We start from the raw sequence: 25,917 nt of genomic DNA, 5'->3' as shown, positions 1-25,917 counted from the left end.
GTAATCTAAGTCAAAGCATGGCTAACACAGATTGAACCCTGAAACAACCTCTGGGCTGATCTAAGTCGGGGTACAGCTAACTCACAGATCAAACCCTGATACAACCTCTGGTGTAATCTAAGTCAAAGCATGGCTAACTCACAGATAGAACCCTGAAACAACCTCTGGGCTGATCTAAGTCAGGGCACGGCTAACTCACAGATCAAACCCTGATACAACCTCTGGTGTAATCTAAGTCAAAGCATGGCTAACACAGATTGAACCCTGAAACAACCTCTGGGCTGATCTAAGTCAGGGCATGGCTAACTCACAGATCAAAACCTGGAACAACCTCTGTGCTGATCTAAGTCAGGGCACAGCTAACTCGCAGATCAAACCAACCCTGGAACAACCTCTGGCACTACCTAAGTTAGGGCATGGCTAACTCACAGATCAACAAGCCCCTTCTTTTCAAAATTTGTTTTATTAATTGAATATAAAATTCTTTACCAAAATACAAAAATTGTCGCGAGGAAGAGTAAAATACTGACGATCAAAATATTTCTAGTTTACAACACAATTGGTAACAGATCCTTTACCACTCTTTTCACTGCTACACGCTGACCGAGAAAACAGGGGCTGAATAGGGCAGTACACTGCCGCCAATCAGAGATTATAAAGGTAACCGTCAATTTATTTGATTGACGGAAATGCATTGCCCAATTTCCCTGTTGTAATTGTTGTCTCGATCAGCGCTTAGCAATGAAAAGAGTGGTAACTTTGGAGTGAAGTTTTCCATTTCCGACCATTAGTCGACTCTCGAGTAAAGCTTCTTTGTCTAATACACCTCGCTATTAAATATACTCGATAGAAGCTTTGCAACATCACGTGACGGCATCCATGTTGGATAGCAGGAACAATCCAATCGTTTTACATGGGTAATAATTCAATTTCCAAGAGCAAAGGGATTTTATTGTTCTGCCATCTAACCACAGGCAGCCCAAGCTGTAATATGGGCGCCAGCACGCGTAGTGCAAAGCTTCTATTGCAAAATCATTGTTGGGTTAAAAACATAAAACATAGAAGCGGAGAACGAAAGGTATTCATAATTATCTTCTGATGTATTCATATGAGATACACAGTTGATATGAAAGAGGTGTTAAAAGCCTCCATCCTTTCTGTCAGTGCAACAATCGATGAACATCCCACGAGTTGTATCACTAGATACATCTAATAAACGTACTTCCATGTTCCATATTGGTCTCAGCTTCTATGTTCTATGTTTTTGACTTGACAGTGACTTTGCAATTGAGTGTATACATTAATACGTACAAAGCTGTGACAAACAAACCCTTGACGACGTTTGAAATGGGAAAACGCCCAAAGTAAAATGGTCTCTAAAGGCCGGTTTAGACGGTACGATTTTTGCCTACAACTATCGTATGCAACACGCTCGCGTCTATCGTAGGCGAGTTGTAGGCTTGATTTACGCGCTGCGACTCGAGTTGTAGGATGGCGCCAGCGTGTTGTATACGATAGTTGTAGGCGAAATTCGTACCGTCTAAACCTTCCTTAATAGAGACTTTATATTCAAATTATTATCATTTTTATCTTCTACGAACTCTTAGCTAGACTGAGTACTTGATAAATGTTTGTTTGAAAATTAAGTTTCACTTTTTCTTCAATACAGCCGCCATGTTGGATGACAGAAACATAAGAAACCGAGCAGGGAAAATTCTTTTCAACATGGCGGCCATGACGTCATACATTAAATTTCACTACTTTTAATTCATGGTTTCGATTCCCCTTAGTTACCGTTGCTATGTCCCACAAGCTTAACAACTTAACTAGGAATATCTTAGAATCTAAAACTCTGATTGTGGAAAACTGATAAATTGGTTCAACTATTCAACGTGTAAAAGTCAAATAGACACAAAAGAAAACAATGGATCGGAATTAGGGTTTACTAAAGTGTATTAGTTTAATATCTATTGCACGGCTTTATCTTTGGAAAGCCCTATTTGGTATTGTTAGCAATTACGATATCAAAAAAAAAACTTTGTCCAGTTGGCATTACATTGCATTGTGGGACTGTTATAGAGGGAAAAGAGTCGCCATATTGGAATTGTTTCCAAAAACAGTCGACCCAGTTTTTTTCTCAATCTCTGAATATATTATCACTGACCTTGGCATTGCAGTGCATTGTGGGACGGAATAGACGCCATCTTAGAAACATGTCCCCTGAAAGAGCCCCACAATGCACTGCAATACCAGCTCGACCCAGTTACCTTCTTAACCTCTGGATATAGTATTACTGACCTAAGAAAACCTATTCTTTATATATTTGCTTCCAAATCACTTGGCCCTTAACTTCAACTGTGAGATGTAGCTGCACATCTTGAGCGTCGGGCCGAGCTTCATTGGGGTGAACTGCATGAGGGCGTCACGTGATAACATCAGCAACGCCTGGCCATCGATTTCCTGTTAATATGCAAAGACAAAAGATAACTTTGGTATTCGATTACCACGTGGACAAGTTTTTTACACCACGTAATGAAAACCCGAATGCACTTCGGTCCACGTGATACAACATTAGCATCACGTGGTCCATTTTGAAATGCACTTGCGGTTTACAAAACAGACACTACGATCAAGCAGAACTGCATCGGTCTACTGGGGAAAATAGTAACACAACCTCTTACCTCTTCCTGGAAGATCGGCGCGTAGTGACTGCAGTCAGTAGAACGTACGTATGTAATCACGTCATCGACAGACCACGTGACTGGGTTACTTGGCAACTCTGGAGAACGACCATTCAAACATCCCGGAAGTGACGTATTAACACCAACGTCAACTACGCGTTTTGGGGCTGATTGTCGCCTGAACGATGGAGAAGTGGGACTGAGTGGTGACTTGTGAGATGACGTGGATCGTATTGTTCGTGGTGGGTGTCCTGTGGAATAAAATAAAATATATAAATAAATGATATCTACTGTGCCTTTTAGAGTGAAGCCACTTAACTCGTTAAATAGATAGAGTGTGTACCATATATCCAAGAAAAAATCAAGCAACAAAACTGTACAAGTAGACTGTTTTCTCAAGGTTGCGTGCGCATCCAAATTTAAGGAACTTGACGGGCCACGATACCAGAACAGGCGCTTTATGATGAGAATTATCATACATTTCTATGATTTTTTTTTCGATAAGGATTCAAAAACTAAATGATTATTCTCCTCTTTAAATATAAAACTGTCTTCTCAATTTTACTGAATTCGCGTTTTTTAAATTTGTGGCCCGTCAAGTTGGATGCGCTCGCAACCTTGAGAAAACGGTCTACTGAACTTACTAATTTGTTCAAATTTGTGCAAATTCTTACAAAATTTTTCATGGATATATGGCATGCACTCTATTAGACTAATGCGCATTGGTAGACCCTAATTCCATTGTTGTCTATAGACCCCTTGCAGTACTTTGGAATGCAGCTCAATCTGGGGGACAAAATAATAGGTTCCAATACTCAGGAGATTGGAATTCTTTTGTTTTGTCCCCCAGATCGAGCTGCTTTAACGTCACATTCAAAGGGCCTATTTGACTATTACGAGTTATTATTTCATGAGTTAAATGCCTTCACTTTAGCATATAAATCAAACGCCCTTTGGCGAACTCGTGGATACTTGTTGCACTTTTCGAAGATTGGTCTTCCTGTGCCCTCCTTATGGTTGTTGACATTCTCAAAGACTCTAAATATTTCGCTCGATTAAATCAGTTTTAAATACTCAATTTATCTAGTAAGATGAGTAACCGTCCTTTTTCTTTTTCTTTTAACACCTAGTTCTTCGCTATTTTGTTGAGTTTGGAAGCGAATTCTGTGATGAATTAATTGTCTGAACTTCAATTACGAAAGACGACTTCGACTACGACTTCGATGGAGTCAACTGAGTACAAGGCGGGGGGGGGGGGGGGGGGGTAAGGCAATAGTCCCCTTCACAGTTTCCTGCGCCATCTTGAAAGGTAGCCGTGCCTTTGCATCGAAGCGAGACCAAACGGTGAGCTTGCAATGATAGAGACATGCGAATAACTGTCCAAGGTGTTAAAAGGAGGTCTCTATCATTGCAAACTCACCATTCGTCTCGCTTCGATGCAAAGGCACGTCTACCTTTCAAGATGGCGCAGGAAACTGTGAAGGGGACAATTGCATTATGGTGTCATTAGCTACAGCTACCAGAATCCCTTGGACACTTTCTTTTGTTTACTTAATTAGCACCAATTGTCTTAATATTCTAATGAGGGGATACAAGCTCGAATAAAGGTAAATTACACGGAGCAATTTTCTCAATAAAAGACCTTACCATGTCCATCTGCAGTCGAGTAGGAGGCAGATCTCGAGGATTTTCCTTTATGAACCAAGTCATTCCCATGCTGCATTGATCCACCCGCTGTTCGACGAGAAGGAACTGGGTCGAGCTTCATGACAAGTGACTTGGTTTCATTTGGCAGTTGTTTTGAGCCAGTGTGCCGTGCGTACGGATTATTAGACAGAGGAGAGTGGATGGACGTGGGTGAGAATGGAGATGGTGGGTTGGACAAAGTCGGTGACATGTCGGATCCACCTTCTGTAAGTAAAACAAATTCAACACAGGATTAGCACAACTGTCACCCGCGACTGACTCAGTTGGTTGAGCATTGGACTTTCGTGCGCGGGAGGTCGTGGTTCAAGTCCCGACCGGATCAACACTCAGGGTCTTAAAATTGACGACTATTACAACTCCAGTGTATGCCAGGCTTAGCCTTACTTCTGATGTCGGTAAACAAAAGCAGAAACTAGAATAATAAAACGCTGTGCAACCCCTGGGTTCATGGCTAAGCCCGCATACACTGGAGTTTTAAGAGTCGTCAAAAACTGAAGAGAAAGTGCGGCTTCAATAAAGACCTTCACGTGGCTCGGATGACCACGTACAATGGCGCGGTTTCGTGTCACCACACTCACTCATTCTCATCAGCGGGACGTAAAAAGAACCGCTGAGAACGTAAAGACGCCCTTGGCAGTGACCACACTCAGTGGCTAGCCTTTACTAATGATTTCCTATGGGGTTGATTGTGGGATGGGTATGGGAATTTTAAGAGGGTCGGAAAATGGTGCAATGTACCACCTCGAAGTGGACCCTGAGTGTGCAGCACCAGCTTGCGGGCAAAAACCACAAAAGATCAAGAGAAACATTCAAAAGAAAACATACTTTTTCCAAATCCTCGCTTTTTTGTCTTAGCTTTCTTTCGCTCTGCGCTCTCATCCCAATCGGGATCTTTCTCGTCGATCATTGGTGTAGAACCATCACCATCTTCTTCGAATCTCATAACTATATCCTTCAGATCGTTCACTCGGCCTCTCTTGGGTCTGTCTGGGGACCCGCTTTCGTTTGGGTAATCCATATAGTCAGGAAGGTTTTTCCCCTTTACTTCACTGCCATTCGAAACACCTTGGGGAAACATCTTTAGATTAGCAACAAAGACTAAGACAAGCGCCTGGAGGTCCGGAGAAGTAGAGAGCGGGGTGCGGGCACACCCACTGACTAAAAATTCTTCCGCGTTCCGCTCCCCTTGGTTGCCGTGGCTATGTCCAACAAGCTCAACAAATTAGATACAACATTTCAGAATTGAAGTTGTCGGAATTAATTGCGATAGGTTATTCTAAAACGGAAAGGAATTTATGGACATAAAAATAGACGTGAATAATCGGGGCCTTTCAATGGTTTTGTCGACTACAAACAGCACTGGATATCTCAACACTAAACTCCGTGTTCTTGACGAGAATAATATTAAGGCGCGAAGGAGCAATTTTTTCTGCAACGTGTCTCGCAATAGTGTTGGGACTAGCTTGGGCAGTCCGTGGTTAGATGCCAGAACAATAAAATTCCTTTGCTCTTGGAAATTGAATTCTTTCTTATGTAAAACGATTGTATTGTTCCTGCCATCTAACATGGCTGCCATCACGTGTTGGTGCAAAACCTCTATTACAACCAAGTTAAAAAGGTTTCTTGGGTAAAATACTATTGTACTAGTCTAGGTGTCCTACCTCCATTTCCATCGTCTTTTTTACGATATTTCGTTTTCAAGTAGGTTAGCCTGGAGCGCTTTCTTTTCCTCTTCTTTAGCCACCATAGATTCCTCTTCTTAGGTTGTTCTTCTTTACCATCGCCTTGTTCTTCACCATTATCCTTTTCCTGTACACGTAACTCCTCATTTCCTTGTTGTTTGGCGGGTTCGTATGGAGGCTTGTTGTTATTTTCAGGTACGCGTTCTAATTGACCCAGGCTTGGTTTTATCCCCGCACGGATTTTTTCGAGGGTTGTGCTTTGGACGAACGACTGGCCGTTGGGCAATGAACCACCATGAGGTATTTTAGCAGGGCTGTTCAATGGAGCGATGGCGACAGGGTTGTGATGAATGGTTTGGATTACTCCTTGTTTAGGCTGAAAAATACATTCATTCACAATTATACACCCATTTCAAAAAACGTTGTCATCGCCAAAGGTGATGAATTTCAAACTGTTTGTAATTTAGGGCGCTTTAAGCCCCGTTTACGCTAGCGATTTTCGCGGCGATTTTTGCTGCGAATTTTTTGCGATTTTGTACATAATAAATAATGGTAAAGAATTTACTTGTAAAGTTTTTTTCAGGATACCAAGATTTTCCTAGACGAATGTCTCTTTTGAAGGATGAGACAAAAGATTTCATATTTCCGAAAATTGCCACAAAAATCGCAGCAAAAATCGCCAGTGTAAACGGGGCTTTATGGCCAGTTCTCAAATGGTACGTGTCAGTTGTCATTAGTTTTGAGACCTTGGCTAACCAGTTTTAAAGAACTGACGCATACCAATTGAGAGCTGGTGGCATGGACTGGTAGGTTAGACCTGATGGAAAGCGCCTTTAGATACTGATGCAAGGTTAACCCTGAGTAAATGAGTCTGTAATCAAGGAACATAGAGTAAAGTCATTAAGCCCGTGAAATTATACTAACACACTTTAGTAGACCCTAATTGCATTGTTTTCTTTTGTGTCTATTTGAGTATTACACGCTGACTAATAATTTTTATTTCACAAGTTAAATGCCTTCACTCTAATAACTTACAATGATAGTTCGATTGGTCTGTCCAATAGACGACAACACTGGTGATTGATGTCTCACGGGCCCTACATCTTGGGATACGCGAATAGTTCCCGAACTTGCTTGCATAGCGGCTTGTGGTTTGGGCGAGATGCGCTGAGTGAAGCTCTGATATCGTGGCATCAAATGCTTATTACTTGTTACAGCTGAATCCCCACCCTTAGCGGGATTATTAGGCCGTATATAAATTGTTCTTGAGGTCTGTCCCGGTACTGATTGACTAACAAGCTGACCAGTGCTAGTGTATATTGGACGAGGGCTACGAGATTCTCCCACGTGTGCACCAGGAAAAGCATTTTGCGACAAGGAACGAGGATGATTGAAAGACGAAGTGGCTAGAGTGACGTTAGAGGACGAAACTACGCCGCCAGGTCCGAGCATACGAAGTGCAGGAGATACTTTAGACGCGTGTACTAAGGGTGGAGGAGGAGGGGTCTCCTGTTTAACCTGCGGTGGAACAACAATTGGGGCACGAATGATTCCACTATTGGGTGCATTGGCAGAGTTATAGAGACCAGCATCTGAAACCGACACTTGTACTGTGCCGCCTGAAGTGGTCATCATTCCTTGATTAGCAGACACTACCACGTTAGGCGGACCACGTGAGTGTGTCGCGTGAGATACGGCTGCCATTGAGAAGACGCTGCTCCCTTTAGGGGTCACGGATGGTTGTAAGGACGTTGCCGTAGCAATCACTCCCTTGTCACTGGATACACTTATGCTATCAACTGTATTGGAAATGCGAGTCAGGGGGGGTGGGGCAGCGGAGGACGACACTGTGACGTTAGGGGGGGCTCGACCGAACGTGATTGTGGTTCCACTACCGCTTGAACTTGTTGCGAATGTCTGCCCTGAAATGTTCGTGACTATTCGTGGCTTGTTCGAAGAACCAGGACTCATTTGGTCAGCCATAATGATACGATTGTGTGATAAAACACCATCCTGAAATCAACCAGTTAATCAATTAATTAAATAACCAATGCATTTCAAAAAACGTGGTCGTTCGGAGATCTCGAATCTGAAATCTGAGACTCAGTAATATGCTGCAAAGTGTCCCCTTTAACAGTTCCCTGCACCATCTTGAAAGGTAGCCGTGCCTTTGCATCGAAGGGAGACGAACGGTGAGCTTGCAATGATATAATCATGTGAATAACTGTCTAAGGTGTTAAAAAAGGTCTCTATCATTGCATGCTCAACGCTCGTCTAGCTTCGATGCAAAGGCACGGCTACCTTTCAAGATGGCGCAGGGAACTGTGAAGGGGACTATTGTTAAATGTCTTCAAAGCCGAACAATGTGGTTTCCTTTTAGATTGGAATATGAAGCATGTCCTTTGAGCTTCGTATTTTAGCCAGTAAACATTAATCTCAGATCGTCTCGGATCGACAACGTTTTTCGAAATAGGTTTATAAGGTTCAAGGTTCTTAGTAGAAGAGTAGACCTCTCCAACTTGGGTCTAATGTTTACCAATTTCAAACCACGTGTCATTCTCTTGAGTATTAGATTCATCGTTCGAGTTGTATCCATATTCATGTGCCTTATCATGCACAACCGTTAAACAAAGAATTGATACTCTATAGGGAATGACACTTTGGTCGTCGGAAATGAAAGAGGTCGACCGACCTTGAAAATATTTCTAGATTTTTCCTGAATTTTTTCGGGTCAGTGGGAACCCAAATTATGAAGGATATTTGAAATATTGATGAGCTGTATTTGGTTTATTTTGGCGTTACGATTATACTATCAAGCAAGCAAGCCTTGTATGAATGCTTTGATCGTTCTCCGTGATTTCATTAACTCTAGCTTAAATCTCAATCACTGAAACAAATTAATTGAATTAAGATGATGAAAATATAACTTCATGGGAAATGTTTTAGCAATAAGAAAAACGAAGCTGAAGATTTAAGAAAAAACAACATAAAAATGGATGGAAAATTTAAAAAAACCTTAAAATAATCAAACGTTTTTAAGATGTGAAGTATAATTTACCTGTTTTACGAGCTGGGTATTTCCTTGAACTGTTGCCGCGGCAACAACAATGTGCGGGGGCTGTGCAGGGGCGATAGCAGTCACAGTAGCACGGCCTGGTATGTGGAGATTTGTGTTTGGTCGAACGACAGCTACGTTGCCAGGCCCTTGATATCGCACGACAGGAGCCTGGACACCAGGAAGAGCTGCTGTTGTTACTGCAGGTCTTTGCATGACATTTCCATTATGGGGAATATGATAAGCCGGTGCGAGTTGGCAATTTACAGTCGATGAAGAAATAACCGGCGCGAGAGAGCTACCAGCTCCATTTTCTATCATTCTTTTTTTCACGGCTGTTGAAGAACCCGCATCATTTAAGATGTCTGCCTTACGTCTTCGTCCCCGTTTCTTCTTCTCGAAACCAAGATGTTTAACTTCGAAGTATTCTCGAGAGCGTTTGGCTTTCAATCCTTTGGGGCCCTGAAGGTTTCCTTGATCTGTGTTTAAAATTTAAAAATTAACAAAACCGAAATTTCCGAGCCGTAATTAGAAAATATATAACTATAAACATGGTAATGTGGCTTGCCATGGATCTCAAATAGCAGACCTTTATGAATTCTGAACAAAATATGACAAAATTGAAGCTTTCTTTGAGATGATATACTTATTCTAGTGTCAGTGTAGGTTAATTTGACGACGTACTATGGTTGAGTGTTTAATATTAATGAGAAGAGTCCTTCAGGTGTTTTAGTGAAGTACGAATCAAAACACAAATAAAAGTACATAATATAACCAGCAATATCAAAAGAGGAAAAAAACAATCTTGAACAGACATATCATTGACTCTTATCATGACTAGAATATTCAATTTTCGCTACTTTAAATTCTATCATAAAATAAAATAATACGTTTTATTTATGTCAGATCAATGAAATAGTTCAAAGTCCTAAGTCATTCATTCTGTCGTGTTTTTAGGCACTTTTAATATAGATATAAGCTGACTTCATTAAAAAGAAAACTTCCGGGTTTAAAAAAAACACAATTATATAACAGAAAACATTATTTTATCATCACTATTTTCATTGTTGGATTATTTGGCGAATATTCTCCACGTTGCTGGTGGAAGATTAGCTTCGAGTCAAAATTTTCCGGGTTAAAAAAACACAATTATATAACAGAAAACATTATTTTATCGTCACTTTTTTCATGGTTGGATTATTAGGCGAATTTTCTCCACGTTGCTGGTGGAAGATTAGCTTCGAATCAAAATTTTGGAAACATAATGTTATTTTCAACAATATCATTTGGAAAGTGATACATAATCGCGGTAAAATATAACAAGAGTCTTTTAGGAGCTAAACCTACATATTGTAGCCAATACATCTTTTTAGCTTTGGCGTCTTGAGTCCAAGCAATGCAAGGTACTTTTCCATGGAGACACGATCATATTTTAGGATTTTCTAAAGTTTTGCATCTCATTAATTATTTTTAGTATTTTTACACAATTGAATATAATAAACAAAGCGCGCTCATTGGACACAGTTTATGTTTGATGTTGTTATATTCGCCTGGTGAGAATAGCAGTGAATCGCAACGAGACGTTTCGTCGACAAAACAAAACTCTTTATCCGTTTTTCATTAAATTCTCATTAAAGGCTCAGTGAATATCTTGTAATATTTACCTCGGCGCTCGAAGACTCGCGTTTCGATAAATATTTACCATATTCACTTCGCCTTCGGCGAATAATATTTTTGAGAAGCATGTGTGGCTAGCCCTACATTGAGTCCGCAGTCAAGAAATATACTGAAGAAATAGAAAACGCGCGCGCGTGCTGTGTGCAGTTATAAAGCGGGGTTGGCAGAACACGAGAGAAGTGTTAGGAGAAGCACGACGCATAACGGAGTGCTTCTCGACACTTCTCGAGTGTTCTGCCAATCCCCAAGTGCTTTATAACTGCACACAGCACAGCACAGCAATCAAGTTTTTATTTTTTATTAATGACGAAATTGAAAGTGCGCGCGTGTGTTGTGTGCTCTCATAAAGCACGCGCTCCCAACCAATCAGAACGCGAGATTCAGAGCAGTTATTTGATAATGCGGCATTTCACACAATTTTCTTACCATCCGCTTTGCATTGATCTGGACATGGCTGTCCCACAGGCTTCAAGCTTAAGAAGTATTCACAACAAATGAGTCGTCTGCAAAACCGCTTCAGGTAACGTTCTAATTTAGGTCGAGAGTCTACTCTTGATATGGCCTGTAAATAAGAAAATTATAAATTATAAACTTGGGATTCCTGTGGTGAAGTTAAAAAACAACAAAACCATAAGAAATAAGAAATAAATAAAGAAATTAAAGAAATTGCTCATACATTTTATCAATTCCCTAACATAATTCGTATGATATATATTTAATTCTTCATTTTGACTCGATAATGACAGGCTTTTTTTGAGCGTCGAAAGTTTTCTCATATTTTTCTGGCCTTTTCCTCGATCTTGTGTAGAACATTCATATATAATTTCCAGTGACATGAAGGCCTGTGGAATTTCATTGTTGAAGTTATGCATTCTTTTCTTTACCAAACAAGAACAAACAAACAAAACAAAACAAAACAAACAATACTTACTTTTTTCAGGACTTTTCCTTCATGTTTTATCGTCACTCGAACACCACATCCCTCTTGCATTAAGTCGATGACTTTTTCCGGATCCAGAGCTGCTCTTGCTACCATTTCGAGACCTGTACGTATAACTGTACTGACTTTCCCCGGGGGAGTGGAATCAGGCAGGAGTTTGACACGTTCTGGATTCAACAGCGGTCCAATACAACATCCTTTGTTGAAAAATATTTGGTTCTTGTTGTGGTAGAACCTTTCTGATGCTGAAGGGAAAAAAGCAGAGAATACCAGCGTTTAAGAAATTAGTTTCCAAGTTGACGGGTAATCGATAATTGATCGGTTCGCCTTCGGTGTTTGATAATACTGGACCCGATCGAAAAGTTATTATATAAACCAAAACAAAAATAGCGGAAAGGGAAGGAGGAACTTAGGAAGGAAGGAGTTGGCAAATGATGGATGATTTATCGGTTAAGCCTTCAGGCATTGAGAGTACTGAACCCCAATTGCTAATCGGTCGAAAATTATTTGAAACAAAGAACTGAAAAACAAGAGGAGAGAAAGGAATGAAGGGAACAGTAAAAGAGAAACAGAGATGAGGGGATGAACGAACGAACCAACGAAGGTAAAAAGTAACGAACGAACGAACGAACGAAAGAACGAGCGAGTGAACGAACGAACGAACGAATGAACGAACGAACGAACAAACGAACAAACGAATAAAAGAAAGAAGAAAGGAAGGAAGTATAAGGGCAAATGCCGTAGAGAGGCAAGGAAGTGACAAAAAAAAGTAAACAGATGATTACCTAAAGAATCGTCCTCACTGATGTCGCTCTCCCCAGACTTTTCTTCGGATTCAAAATCACCATGGTTGTCTTCTCTTTCTTTCTGTTTCTCCTTTTCTTTCTCCTTTTCTTTTTCTTTCTCTTGCTCTGGTCTGAATGAAGTAATAACACATTTTATTATAAAGAAAATCATGACGGTTATATCTTTTGTTATATCATCCAACTTGGTGGCCATGTCTTTTGTTATATCGTCCAACATGGTGGCCATGTCTTTTGTTATATCATCCAACATGGTGGTCATGTCTTTTGTTATATCATCCAACATGGTGGACATGTCTTTTGTTGTATCATCCAACATGGTGGTCATGTCTTTTGTTATATCATCCAACATGGTGGTCATGTCATGAATGAATAGAAACATCTTATTTATTTCTTACCTGGTAGTAGGCTTTCTCGAAGGTAGAGCTATAACAAGTAAAAAAATAAATTTAGAAAAATACAGGAAACCACAGGAAGCTCATTTCAGAAAGAAATTTTTGTGCAACTTGGATTATAAAGATTAAATTTTCATACAGATCTTACCAAGATGGCTTTGATGCTGCAATGGTGCAACTTGCCTTCCCATGACTTCATCAAACGATGGAAGATACAGTACTTCTTGCTCGGGAGCCCTGTACATATTGAAAACAAAAGCCGTTTTGATTTCTGGCCTAGGATAGCGAATGTCACTTGAAGGCCTTATAATCGATTTAATCATTCTAGAGCATAAACTTACTTTGTTTTGGCTTCTGTGATAGCAGGCACTGTAAAAAGAATACATTAATCAGTGTCATTTTCTCTTGTCAGTGTCGAAAGATTACTGATTCTGAAGAACGAGTTGTTAATATGTGTTCAGATTGCCAGCCTTCCCTCTCTCAATCCCACATCGAATTTTTGTTCAATAATTTGAAAATCAAGTTGACATTTTGATATCGCATTATAATCATTGCCAAGTCCAGTGCTATTTTAGCTTCCTCCGCTTAAAAATAAATTCCTAATAAGTCCCTAAGTCTTTCAAAAAAGTAAACACTCCTTCGCACGATTTTCGCGCCTTTTCTTAATCACTAACGCATGCGCAATACTCACTTTCGTTTTGAAGTCCAAAAAAAATCGTGTTTGTGCCGAGTTTGTGCCTTATTTGAACTAAAAAACTCTACAAAATCTTCTATAAGACATTATATTTCCCAGGGAGATCAAACAAAAATTCATCTTTGATCGCAAAAGGTTAGTTTTTGGATTATTTTTAATTCTAAATTTTATAGAAAACAAGTCTTTTCAAAGTTTAAGCTAGAGAAAAAGTCAGGAGTCAAAATATGCGAATCATATCGCGGAAAAAGACAGAATTTCTACAGTTTTGAATGGAAAAATTAACGTTTTGACATCTTATAACAATCATTAACTTAAATTAAACTAGTTACTGTTTAAATTAAGCTCTAGTTCATTTTTTTTTGGCGAGATTTAGACTGACACGGTTTATATGAATTCGCCATGGGGTGACTTTATTAAACTTAATAGTTGGTTTTCCTGCTTCTTTGAGGATATTTTTCCCCCCAAACTTATTCTTGAGCGTTTCCAAAGAACATGATAAACCGCACTCTTGATTTGCTTGATCATTTGAACGACTCAAGTTTTATATGGCATGCTTAATAATTCATAACTTTGGTGTTGGTGATGGTAAAAGTAGCAGTAGCAGTAAGTTTAGCAGTAGCAGTAGCAGTAGCAGTAGCAGTAGCAGTAGCAGTAGCAGTAGCAGTAGCAGTAGCAGTAGCAGTAGCAGTAGCAGTAGCAGTGATAGCAGTAGCAGTAGCAGTAGCAGTAGCAGTGATAGCAGTAGCAGTAGCAGCAGCAGCAGCAGTAGCAGTAGCAGTTATAGCAGTAGCAGTAGCAGTAGCAGTAGCAGTAGCAGTAGCAGTGATAGCAGTAGCAGTAGCAGCAGTAGCAGCAGCAGCAGCAGTAGCAGCAGTAGCAGTGGTAGCAGAAGCAATAATGATGGTATGGTTGTGTGTGTGGTAGGAGAGGGCTAAATCCTATGATTTTAAAGGAAGGGCTAACAAAAACTTATTCAACATCAAGCAAAATAAGAAAAAACGCACTTACTGACACCAAAAGGGGTATCGAGTGGATGACCAGTCCTTTTGCACCAGCCGATTGGGTAAAGATCAGGGGCCTCGACATCCACAAACTGAAATCTTGACCGCCCATCAAAAAACAGCAGTAGTAATCGTCCAATGACATTAGTGATGGTAGCTACGCAGATTACAGATGGTTGTTCAAGATCCACTACCTCCACCTTCATTGCAACTTTAAACTTGTGGCCCTTTACCTTCTATAATTGATAAGAAACACATTGAGATAAACAAATAAGCTTTCAAAATTGTACCATACACTACACTATAACCATACACTGTTTGCAAAATTATTTTCCCCAAGTTCAGGAATTGAAATTACTGAATTACTGTTACCTGCTATCCTCTATAAACAAAGTTAATTTTTAAAAAAATATTGGTAAGCAGCAATTTGGTAAAATTTTGCTTGCCATTTTATTTTATGGCACTTCAAAAATTATTTTGCTACTATAAGTAGTATTTGGGCAGCATTTATAGCCATTGGCAGCCCATTAAAGGTCTGCGGCTTGTGTGAGCAAATGTTTACTAACCTTAAAAAGATGTGATGGTGCAGCAGTGGCCCTACACACTGACAAGTATTTAGGCCATGAGAAGGTCTTTTTGGTGTAGTCTGAAAACGAAATGTTTTGATGTTCAAGTATTTTCTCAATTATAAGATCAATTTTATATCTTATTTCATATACTTTATGGTCTAAAGTGATGACATGGATTTATTGGATTTAAGGATTTTAGATAAATGAATAGATGGATATTTAAATGGATGGAATGGAACAAACAATCAATGAAAGACATTGAATAGATGAAGCAAAGGATGGAATGACATGGAATGTGTGGATGGATGGATGGATGGATGGATGGATGGATGGATGGGTGGATGGGTGGGTGGGTGGATGGATGGATGGATGGATGGATGGGTGGGTGGGTGGGTGGGTGGATGGATGGATGGATGGATGGGTGGATGGATGGATGGATGGATGGATGGATGGATGGATGGATGGATGGGTGTATGGGTGGGTGGGTGGATGGATGGATGGATGGATGGATGGATGGATCAATGATTGGAATGGGATAAGATGGGTAACGTTTGTGGATTTTCAGTTCAGTGCAAACATTACATCAATAATTATTATTTATTATCATTAATTATTATAACTAATTGTTATGATTAATTATTATCATTTATTATTATAATCATAATTAATTAGTTCATAGCACAAGGATAAGAAAAAGGTTCTCAATGAAACATTGGATAGAAGAATGTTTTCTTTTCTTAAGCTTCAGTCAGTGCATTATTAGTATAACTTCACAAGAGTTTTACTTACTGGCTGGGTAGGTCAGTTCTATACCATTACGATAGCACCATCCAACAGGAAAAATCCCTGGTGAATCACTATGGCAACAGAATGTAGAGGGAGGAAGATCATGCTGGAAGTCAGGGGTGACAGCAAAGTAGTAAGGACCAAGGCTTTTAGTGACAGTAGCTGGGCAAATGATCGATGGTCGCAGAGGGTGAATAGCTTCAAGCTTCATCCCAACTTCAAAACCATGAACCCTTGGCTGGAAATGCTCTTGTGACTAAGAAAATAGTAATGTGAAAAGATCTGTAAAGTTTTATTTTGGGAATTGAGGAATCGTTAATTACTAGTGCCCTTGCCGCTCACCAATGAGGTCTTGGGTTGAACCCAAAATTATATTTAATAGTCCCTCTCACAGTTCCATGCACCATCTTGAAAGGTAGCCCTGCCTTTGCGTACAAGCAAGACGAATGAAGAGCTTGCAATGATAGAGACTTTTTTTTAACACCTTGGACAATGATTTACATGTCTCCATCATTACAAGTTCACCGCGCATATAGCAGAGGCCAACTACCTTAGTTTCACAATGGTGCCAGGAACTGTGAAGAGGATTAATAAGCAGAGTTTAGACCATTTTTCTCCCCCCCCCCCCCCCCCAGGGAACTGGGGATTGATGGAAGAATAGAGAAGGATGGATAGAGAGGGAGAGGGATGGAAGGATCAGAGGAGATAGAGAAGGATAGATGGAGGGGGCAGGGAAGGAGGGAAGGCAGAGATAGAGAAGAATGGAGTATGGATGGAGAGGTAGAGGGGAGGGAGGGAGGGAGGCAAGAAAGACTGGGATGAAGCAAGTAAATTCAAGTGTTTCATATACCTTTTTAAAGAGGTCCTGTGGGGCTGCCAAGGCACCAGTGAGTGTCTGCGTTAAAAATGTCCTCCATGCTTCTAAACTGCTACCAACACCTAGTGAACAAAAATCCATGAAAACACTTTGCCAGTTATAGTTACTGTTTTTGAATACGACAGAAAATACCTGAAGCGTAAATACGACTCTGAGTTCAATGTTGTTCGGTTTTAGCCACGATTTTGTATAGAACATTTTTGTGTTTTAGAAGTCAAAGTGCTTGTGTTGTTAAAGTTGTGCAATGCTTATTCTTGACTTAACCATTGGTATTCGTGAATATTTTGACATAGAAATAGGGCTAACCCTGAGTCTGTAACAAGGAACAGTTTGCTTTTTATGAACACATGAAATACTCTATTAACTTAAATTATTTGAACTTCAAAATGAGGCTTCTAAATATTTTAAATCAAACATTAATATTATTATTGTTGGAATTTACCTTTAGGAGGCTGTAACGGGTATCCATTCTGAGCACACCAACCAATAGGATGGAGCTCCTCGGCTTGAAAGTTACACCATATGTCATTGCTACTGTCACTGCCATACCCATCATATCTGATACACACACGATGTCCAACACACTTGATGACTGTGGCTACACAGTATGAGGGTGGGTTATTCCGATCCACTGCTTCCAGCTTCATGCCAGGCTTCAGACCAGGAACATCAGTCGTTGACTGCAAACCAATAAAAGGTACTGGTTTATAATATTAACTATTAATAATAGTTATAATTTTGGAATAGGCTGCTGGTATGATGGTGTCATATAGCTGTCCCCACCAGAATTTTTTTTTGTGTAGCATGAATGTCAGACTGACTGGCTTCTGTATTTACATGTGTAAAAGCAACTAGGACAGAGATGCCCTCACACAAAATCATTCAAAAATATTTTATAAAAGCAATATGAAAAGGCTGCTTATGTTTCTGTACTTATAAGTAATACCATGGCACGAGGGAAATTAGTGATTAAATTTCCCCGAATAACGAGGGAAAATTTGTGGAATAAAAACAAGTTGTCATTTTCAATTTATCTTATGACTGAGCATGCGCAGATTTGAGAATGCATCCCACATGGAAACCGTGCAGTAATGTCATAAGTAAGATACCTTGTAATCAATTCAGTTGCAGGGGCATTGAGTTGTCCCTGAGGGAGACGAGGCATTGTCTTCTAAATTTCCCTCATGCATAGAACATGAGGGAAATTTAGAAGACAATGAAATCCTTTGTCTTTTACTAAATTTCCCTACATTTAATAGATGCGACAGGGAAACTTATTAAAAGACAAAGGATTTCCCTCATTCTATGCATGCGGGAAATTCGGGTTCGTAAAGCCCTCGGAATACAAAATAATCCAAGGTGATCATGGTATTATGTGATGTAAACACTCTGAGAGCACTTAAGAAGCAAGAGAAACACTTGACTATGCCTTATGTTTCTAAGCTTGCTTCTCTCTTGCTCTACAGCTCCCAGAGTGTTAAAATATTTAAGGGATATAAAATGTGGGTGATATGTCCCTGTACTGTGATATAAACATGCTGGGAGCCATAGAGCATCAGTGCGAATGTTATATTTCAAATAATTTATATTTATATTTATTAAACTCATTAATAATGCATGAGGAAAACACAACAGAAATCACGACAGTGAAGAGTTTTGTAAACCAGATACAGAATCCTGTTCATTTGCATAAACTTTAAGATGGATTTTCTTGGCCAGATTCACTTTAATCTTGAAAATTTTAGCAAAACACAAAAGAACTAACCTAGACGTCTGATAAGTAATCTACAGTATTCGTGTCCATGTTGTATCCAATATACAAACTCTCGTCTACGCCTCAAGTTTGTATATTGGATACAACACAGCCACTCATACTGTATATATTACATACATAATTATTCCAATTTCAAAAACATCAACTTCAAAAATATTTAAATGCAATATGATACAGTAAAAAAATTGTCTTACATGTTTGAAGCATGAATCTGGGGCAGCTTTGGTGGAAGCTGCTCGCAGATAGTCATCCCATGTCATCTTGGACTCTCCCTCAATTCCTGCTATTGTAGAAGAAGAAAAACAAGAATAAGACTAAAGATCTAGTAAGTAAATATGAAGTTAAATATAATAATGAAATAAAATAAAATAAGAATAAGAATAGAAAATGAAGAATAATTTTAAATTATGGAATAATTATGGAATAATTTCTTTCAAAATAAAATAAAACAAAAAATGAATATATGAAAATATATAAAATAAAATAATATAAAATAAAATAATTAAAATAAAAATTAAAATGAAATAAAATGAAATGAAATGAAATGAAATAAAATGAAATGAAATGAAATAAAATGAAATGAAATGAAATAAAATGAAATAAAATGAAATGAAATAAAATGAAACGAAACAAAATAAAATAAAATAATGTAGGAAAATAATTTTTCATTTAATGTTGACATCTCTTTCGATATATCTCTCAGCTCTGATTAAAATATTCTGTCTTTTTTTTCGTTATTCACCTGCTGAATCCTCTGTTTGACAGTCTTGTCCCTCATCTTCTTTCTTCAACACAAGATAAAACATCTCATAATATTATCGATCATGCACAAGTACAATGTGTTTTGCAAGGCTTTACAACTCCTGTTACCCTTTCTGGGCTTGACGAAAAAACTGGGAATTGCAGTGTATGGCTGGGCTATTTTCTTAGGCTGCGTTTATTACGTATGGCAGAGGGGGATGCAGGTGAAATTTAGGGGGGATAAGAAATTATTTTACCAGTAAAATTAGGGGGGGGGGGGGGGGGGGTCCGAAAATTTTTTTCAGAGAATTGGGAGAATGCAAAAGTTTTAGAAGAAGCTACAAGAGATTGCCCGGGGGGATAGTTATTTTTTGGGGGACTTTAAAGGGGGGTCTTAAGAATTTTTTTGTCATTTAAAGATTTCACCTGCCCCTCCCCCCTGCTATACATTATGAATGCAGACTTAGATGAACTAGATGACATCTTGGTAATATGCCCGCTAAAAACCAATTTGACTCAGTTTTTCCTCTACTTTGGAATGGCTAATAAAAGTTTAAAACAGTGCAGTCATCATTTAGTTTCTAGTGATATTCACCACATGAAAGTCTCAAAAGGACCAAGTACAATCTCATTAGCTGAATAGAGAAATTGGCTGGAAAATTAACTCTTGCAATTTGCCAATGCAATGTTGAATAATAGACTCTTTTCGAGTTCCAAATTACCGCTGTGTTTCTCTATTACAGACCATTTGCTCAGGCTAATCCTGCAATCAGTGTCTAATTACTCGCAAATACCAAAGGTAAAGTAAACAATGCACAAGTTTAACAATACGAACACTTTGAAACTTGACGGACCTTGACTGGAAAACGTGAATATTCTTCACAAAATCGAGGCTTAGCCTGAGCAAATGAGTCTGTAATCAAGAAACACAGCGGTCATTTGGAACTCGAAAAGGGTCTAATTCATAATCGCATTCTCAATCTTGATAAGTAAGGGTTTCTAGATTAATAATACAAGAAACGATACAGACAGTAATTCACGACATTTCGAGGTCATGTTGACCTCATTATCAAGTGTGTTCAATGACTATTTATAAACTAAACGAAAATTTGCATTTTCACATTCTCAATATAAGGAATAATAAATAAAAACAAAATTTACTTTTATTTTAGTTATTTTATGCCTGTAGTTATTAATATATTAATAAAATAGCCATTCTTGTCAGATATTATTATAAAATATAAATTATTGAGTAGATTAGATTTCTCCTTACCTTAGTCTTTCTACAGTTTCTTGCACAGGCTTTCGAGCAAAATTTCTTCAAAGGCGAACAAAGTCTTCTCTTCTTAACAGGCCCTTGACAGTATTCACAACGACCCAGCTCAGTAGGGTTGATTAGTCGTGCTCTGATAAGCTTCTGTTCGCCTTCAACATCACTACTTTCTTTAGACTCTTGGTTTTGAACATCAGTTAAATCATCAATAGTATATGGAGTATCTGGTGCATCCTGGAAATTGGTCAAGAAATAATTAAGGCATTGTACTAAACTGTACATTAATCTTGAGTGTAATGGTTTTTAACATTTCAGACCACATGTAAGTCTCTTGATGCTAAGATTCTTTGTTTGAATTGCATCCAAATTCATGTGTCTTCTTGTGTGCTATAGGTAAACAAAGAAATGATACTCAAGAAAATGACATGTGATCTGAAATGGAAAAACATTACCCCAAGGTAAACAGATCTATTGGTCAATTACTACTGAGTTTCTATATATATTATGGACTCATTTAATAAATAACACTTTATTTAATGAGGATGTAACAAGTAAAGCTAAGCTTTTTTCCATCTTGGTCCTCCTAAATAATAATATAATACAAAATATATAATCTATAAAAGACTATAATAATTAATGCCAGTAAAAACTATTTGAGCACGTTGCAAGGCCAACTTCAAAACTGTAATATAATTGTACTAAAAAATGAACATTTATGTAAATCCTTGATTAGTGTTAGCCGTTTAGTCTCGTTTCAGCATCTAAATATTCACAAATACGAACAGTAAAGTAAAGAATGCACAACTTCAATGATCTTTGATTGCAATATGTTACATCATCGCAGCCTCTCAGGGGAGCATTGGTGGAATTCAACAATTAAAATATTTCTTATTAGCATTCATTGTTAACGACACCACAATGCCTCCATGTCTTTTAAGTCTCTTCAGAATGCTTGCAACCCATCAATACAAACACTTTGAAATTCCATGAACCTTTACAGGAGTACATTAATATTCAATATCATTTACAGCTGTATATTACAACTGCTGAATGAATCAAACTTAACATGATGAATGTATTATGTGCAGAAATAACTACGGATAATATGTACATTTATCATGTTAATTTCAGATGCTATCAAAGATATAAATTAATTTCATCTCAAATAAAAAATAATAAGCCTGAAGCGAGATGACATTTTACCCCCGTCTCGAGACCATGATCCTTTTCACATTGCTTTTGTTCTTTAATTATGACTATGGTTCCTGTATTCTCTAAGGAATCAAAAATTTTAATATGAAAGAATTTTAAAAACTATTATGATATAGAGTCGGGGGTAAAAGGTCATCTCGCTTCAGGCTTATTGAAGATGTTTTTAACTTTCAGTTTCATTCAAATTGGGCTCCCTGTGACTTCCGTATCGGGAGCTCTGCTTTTAGGCAGTGCATAAATATATATATTATGTACATTTATCATGTCAACTTCAGATGCTATCAAAAATTGGCTAGACAAGTGCTTTAGTGAGCAAAATGTATTAAAACTAAAATACTGATGCCTGCTTTATATGATGAAACAATTTCCAATGACGTACTTACATTATCAAGATCATCCAAATCTGGATTTATTTCCTCGTGTTCTGACTTCGTTTCCTCATTTTCTGCTACTTCAATATTTCCCAGCTTTGATTCCATGTTTGGAGGATTTTCTGTTGTTTTGACATCATTTTGTTCCATACTATTCCCTTCCTGTAGTACAACAACCTCTGGTTGCATCTCTGGCTGGTTTGTCTTATTATCTTCATCATCTAATTTATCTGGGATTGATTCTTTGTTGTCGTTAGATTTTGACGGCGTAGACTCCTGAATATGTTCTGGAACACTGTCACTTAAACAATTCTCAGAAGATTCTGGTTTTTGTTCTTGTTTAGACTCAGTTGTGGAACCGTCATCAGGTTCCTCCATAGTAGCTTCACCTATAATTATTCAAACAAAAAATATCACAAGATGAAATAACAATGATCATTAATTGATACCAGTGAAGCATACTCTGGCTGATCCAAGTCAGGGCATGGTTAACTCACCCATAGAACCCTAAAACAACCTCTGGGCTGATCTAAGTCATAGCATGGCTAACTCATAGATATAAGAACCCTGAAACAACCTCTGGGCTGATCTAAGTCAGGGCATGGCTAACTCACCGATAGAACCCTGAACAAACTATCGACTGATTCAAGATAAGGTACAGCTAACTCTTAGATCAAACCCTGAAACAACCTCTGGGCCGATCTAAGTCAGGGCATAGTTAACTCACAGATCGAGCCCTGAACCAACCTCTGGGCTGATCTAAGTCAGGGCATAGTTAACTCACAGATCGAGCCCTGAACCAACCTCTGGGCTGATCTAAGTTAAAGTTTACGACTAAAGAAATAAGTTTTCTTGGTACTACTTCAGAATCCAGATCAAAATCTTGCAAAAGAACAAAGCTCAGGTTTAAATAATTAATAATTCACCACTACTGTTTATTATTAATATTTATGAATCTAGTAGTACAGAATTTTTTGTTTCACATATCTAATTGTTAAAACCAGTGTTACCACATACATAAGAGGAACATTCATTTTGAGCTAAAACTGGTAAAACATGAATTTGCTGCATATGTTAAGGCACAAAATACAGTTGTCAAAAACTTGACAAAAATGATGAAGAATTCGTAATAATATTTTAGAACCTCAATATTTTGAACTAAAACTAAAAACTATATATATCATTAAAAACTAAATATATCAAAAAGTAGAGGTGTAAAAAAAATTTCAAGTCAAAATGAATTTAAGTTTACTTTTACTTGGGATAAGTCCAAGAAATAAGAGTTTAGGATGAAAAAGGAAATAAAGTGAATTGAATTTTTTGGTAAATTTTTTTATTTTTTATTTTTTATTTTGTTTTGTTTTGTTTTTTATTTTGTTAAGGTGTCATTTGTGATAATAGTAAAATGCAATGGATTGGAGTAATATGATTTTCAAATGACAAGTAGCTAATTGTGGGCAGTCATTGTAGTCCATGTCATTACTGCATTGATACAACAATTTTCCGTTTCCCAGGAAAACAGATGTTGACCAAATATTAATTTCTAAGTTTTGTAAAATAATGATGACATACTTTAATTTATATCTTAATTTACACATATTAAAGATAAAAATTCTAACTTACAGTTATTGTACCAAAAGCAAAACGAAATGTTAAAAAATACGAACAAAAGAAAAATTAAATTCAATCGCTTTTAGAAAATTATGCAGATTTTATTTTCGTTGAGTGGTATAATAATTCGCCGAAAATGGAGAAAAATAAATGCCTATTTTTGATTTAATTTTCTTTTTCTAGCTCTCAAGCTTATTCCCAATCACTAGAAATAAAACGATGCAGTTAAAAACATGTAAAAAAAATTGAGAAATATATATTTTTGGGGTCAAATTTTAAGCTCTGGTAAAAAACGGTATCATTGCCTCTCGACCAATCAGAGTTAGACAGCAGTGTAAAACTTGTGGGGTAAATATACATATGTAATGTTTCAAACTTGAGTGAAAATTAAAAACCTGGAATCCTGGAGTATTTTTTTACTGTTATGCGCAAAATTAAAATAAATATTTGATTGAGTTAAGCTAGGAATTTTTCAAAAGGTTAAATTACATTCGAGCTAGACACAGATTATCTTGAAAGGTAGCCAAGCGTAAGCGTTCAAAACATCGCGAAAGGGAAACTTTCTACGCATGAAATTACAGATGTTTTCAAAATCGGTAACAATTAATAAATTAAGTCCGCGCCTAACAATATAACCAGGTAAGGAATTGAAGAGAATATGTTTATAAATTATCCTACATAAGTTTGAAAAATACTCTAGGATTTTGAAGTTATTTTTGGCGAAATAGGAGCTTATCGTAAGAACAATAGTACATCATCCATCGAGCTTCAACTACTGTCTCTAATGAATATTTATAAAACTCATATCTATTATTGCACGGCAAAACTCGAGGCCCGATTTTGGGAGAGTAAAAGTAATCTAAAACCACGAAGTCTCACCTGAAAAATTCTATCGAATAAATAACTATGAATATGCTTGAGAGAGAATAGGTAGAGATTGCAAAACGTGTGAGCTGTTCTTTATAAAGTGTCACACGTTGAACCTCGGTTAATTTATTCACATCGTTGTTCAGTGGAGCGTGGACTTCCAAAACACGCGTTGGAAATATTCCTAAAGACGACTAAACGAGGCCCCAAATCAATCTAAGATATCTCAGAAACAAATTTCCAATCTATACTTTATACTTAATATCCTAATTTCAAGACCGCTTGGTAGTAAAACTTAAAGTTTTCGCTGTGTTTACGAACATATTATAGACATTCTGAACGGCTGAAGTGAGCGAGGTTCGTATCTAATTTGTCCTAACATATTACCTTGAAATTACGTGCTAATAAACGAATTATGGCTTCATTTGGATTGCATTCCATGCTTTGGCAACTTCGCCGTAAAGTTTAATGCCTTGAAGTAGAGAGATCTGGTTGTCTAGTTTTACGGATTCTTTTCATTTTTAATACATCGTTCATTTTCGATATTTCATGGTTTGACCTGTGGCATCAGCAACACACAAGCGTGGATGAATTCTAATTACCACTGAAAATTCGAACACTTTAAAGTTACGAAATGTTGGCAGCATTGATGGAAAGCCATTTCACTGCTCGCTAGAATCTGTAACATTCTGGAAGTGAATTGAATCAGTGAACACCGAGGCCCTAATTTGGAATGATTACTCTCGTAAATATGATGGAATTCAGACTCGCGAACCCAAACTTCACATGACTACAAAAAACGGTGATACAACTATCGTATTAAAGCTAATATTGAAAGTGTTTTTAGGCTTGAAAACACGGCGAGGTTTGCGTATTTCAGCTTCGGGAAAGAGTCATGACCAATAGAACGTAAGCGATAGAAATATTTTGTTGTCGCGTAGAGGTTTTGAGTCACGTTGCCAGTCTACACGCCTTCTCATATGACACACAACAGCCATCTTTGCAATTCTCTAAATTCACAGGCGATTAGACCTAAACGTGTGTAAAGATAGCACCAAAACACCCCTAAATGGTGTCCCAAGATCTTACTGAGTTGTCTAGCTCTATGTTACCTTACCTAAAGGCCAACTTCGACTGTACGATGCGTATCAGCGACTCAAGGACTAAATTCATGGAACGTCTTATTTTGCTTCGCTGTGGG

At 37.9% G+C, this 25,917-nt stretch overlaps 1 protein-coding gene across 2 annotated transcripts; it reads right to left on the bottom strand.

Moving 5' to 3' along the window:
• Positions 1-444: 444 nt before the first annotated feature.
• LOC116302181 (uncharacterized) lies at positions 445-25,917 on the bottom strand. 2 transcript variants are annotated; one of them, XM_031711411.2, is made up of 23 exons: positions 25,834-25,917; positions 22,251-22,627; positions 20,656-20,889; positions 19,384-19,426; positions 18,836-18,924; positions 17,310-17,547; positions 16,841-16,929; positions 15,994-16,246; positions 15,202-15,281; positions 14,643-14,871; positions 13,282-13,309; positions 13,089-13,177; positions 12,944-12,971; positions 12,528-12,658; positions 11,734-11,987; positions 11,229-11,364; positions 9,129-9,604; positions 7,106-8,083; positions 6,050-6,446; positions 5,214-5,453; positions 4,329-4,592; positions 2,682-2,932; positions 445-2,460 (listed from the first exon to the last, which is right to left on the bottom strand). In XM_031711411.2, exons 2-23 carry the CDS (start codon positions 22,614-22,616, stop codon positions 2,335-2,337), a joined length of 5,019 nt encoding a protein of 1,672 aa, XP_031567271.1. In that variant the 5' UTR covers positions 22,617-22,627; positions 25,834-25,917; the 3' UTR covers positions 445-2,334. The 2 variants fall into 2 exon arrangements, with proteins under 2 accessions (XP_031567271.1, XP_031567278.1); XM_031711418.2 differs by having other exon boundaries at positions 18,836-18,921.

This window comes from Actinia tenebrosa, unplaced genomic scaffold (genome assembly GCF_029948245.1).
Source record: "Actinia tenebrosa isolate PJP-AT-01 unplaced genomic scaffold, QUT_ActTen_1.0 PGA_scaffold17__23_contigs__length_9995812, whole genome shotgun sequence".
NCBI classification, from domain to species: Eukaryota; Metazoa; Cnidaria; class Anthozoa; order Actiniaria; family Actiniidae; genus Actinia; species Actinia tenebrosa.
This window is presented reverse-complemented; position numbering and strand designations above follow the sequence as displayed.

What these genes read in the sequence shown, in the direction of transcription:
- LOC116302181 (XM_031711411.2), bottom strand. Translation starts at nt 22,616, where the DNA reads ATGGAGGAACCTGATGACGGTTCCACAACTGAGTCTAAACAAGAACAA. An exon ending in GAAACTGTAGAAAGACTAAG is followed by an intron (nt 19,427 to 20,655) that starts GTAAGGAGAAAT and finishes CTTGTGTTGAAG; the next exon opens with AAAGAAGATGAGGGACAAGA. An exon ending in AGATCAATGCAAAGCGGATG is followed by an intron (nt 9,605 to 11,228) that starts GTAAGAAAATTG and finishes TTTTAAACACAG; the next exon opens with ATCAAGGAAACCTTCAGGGC.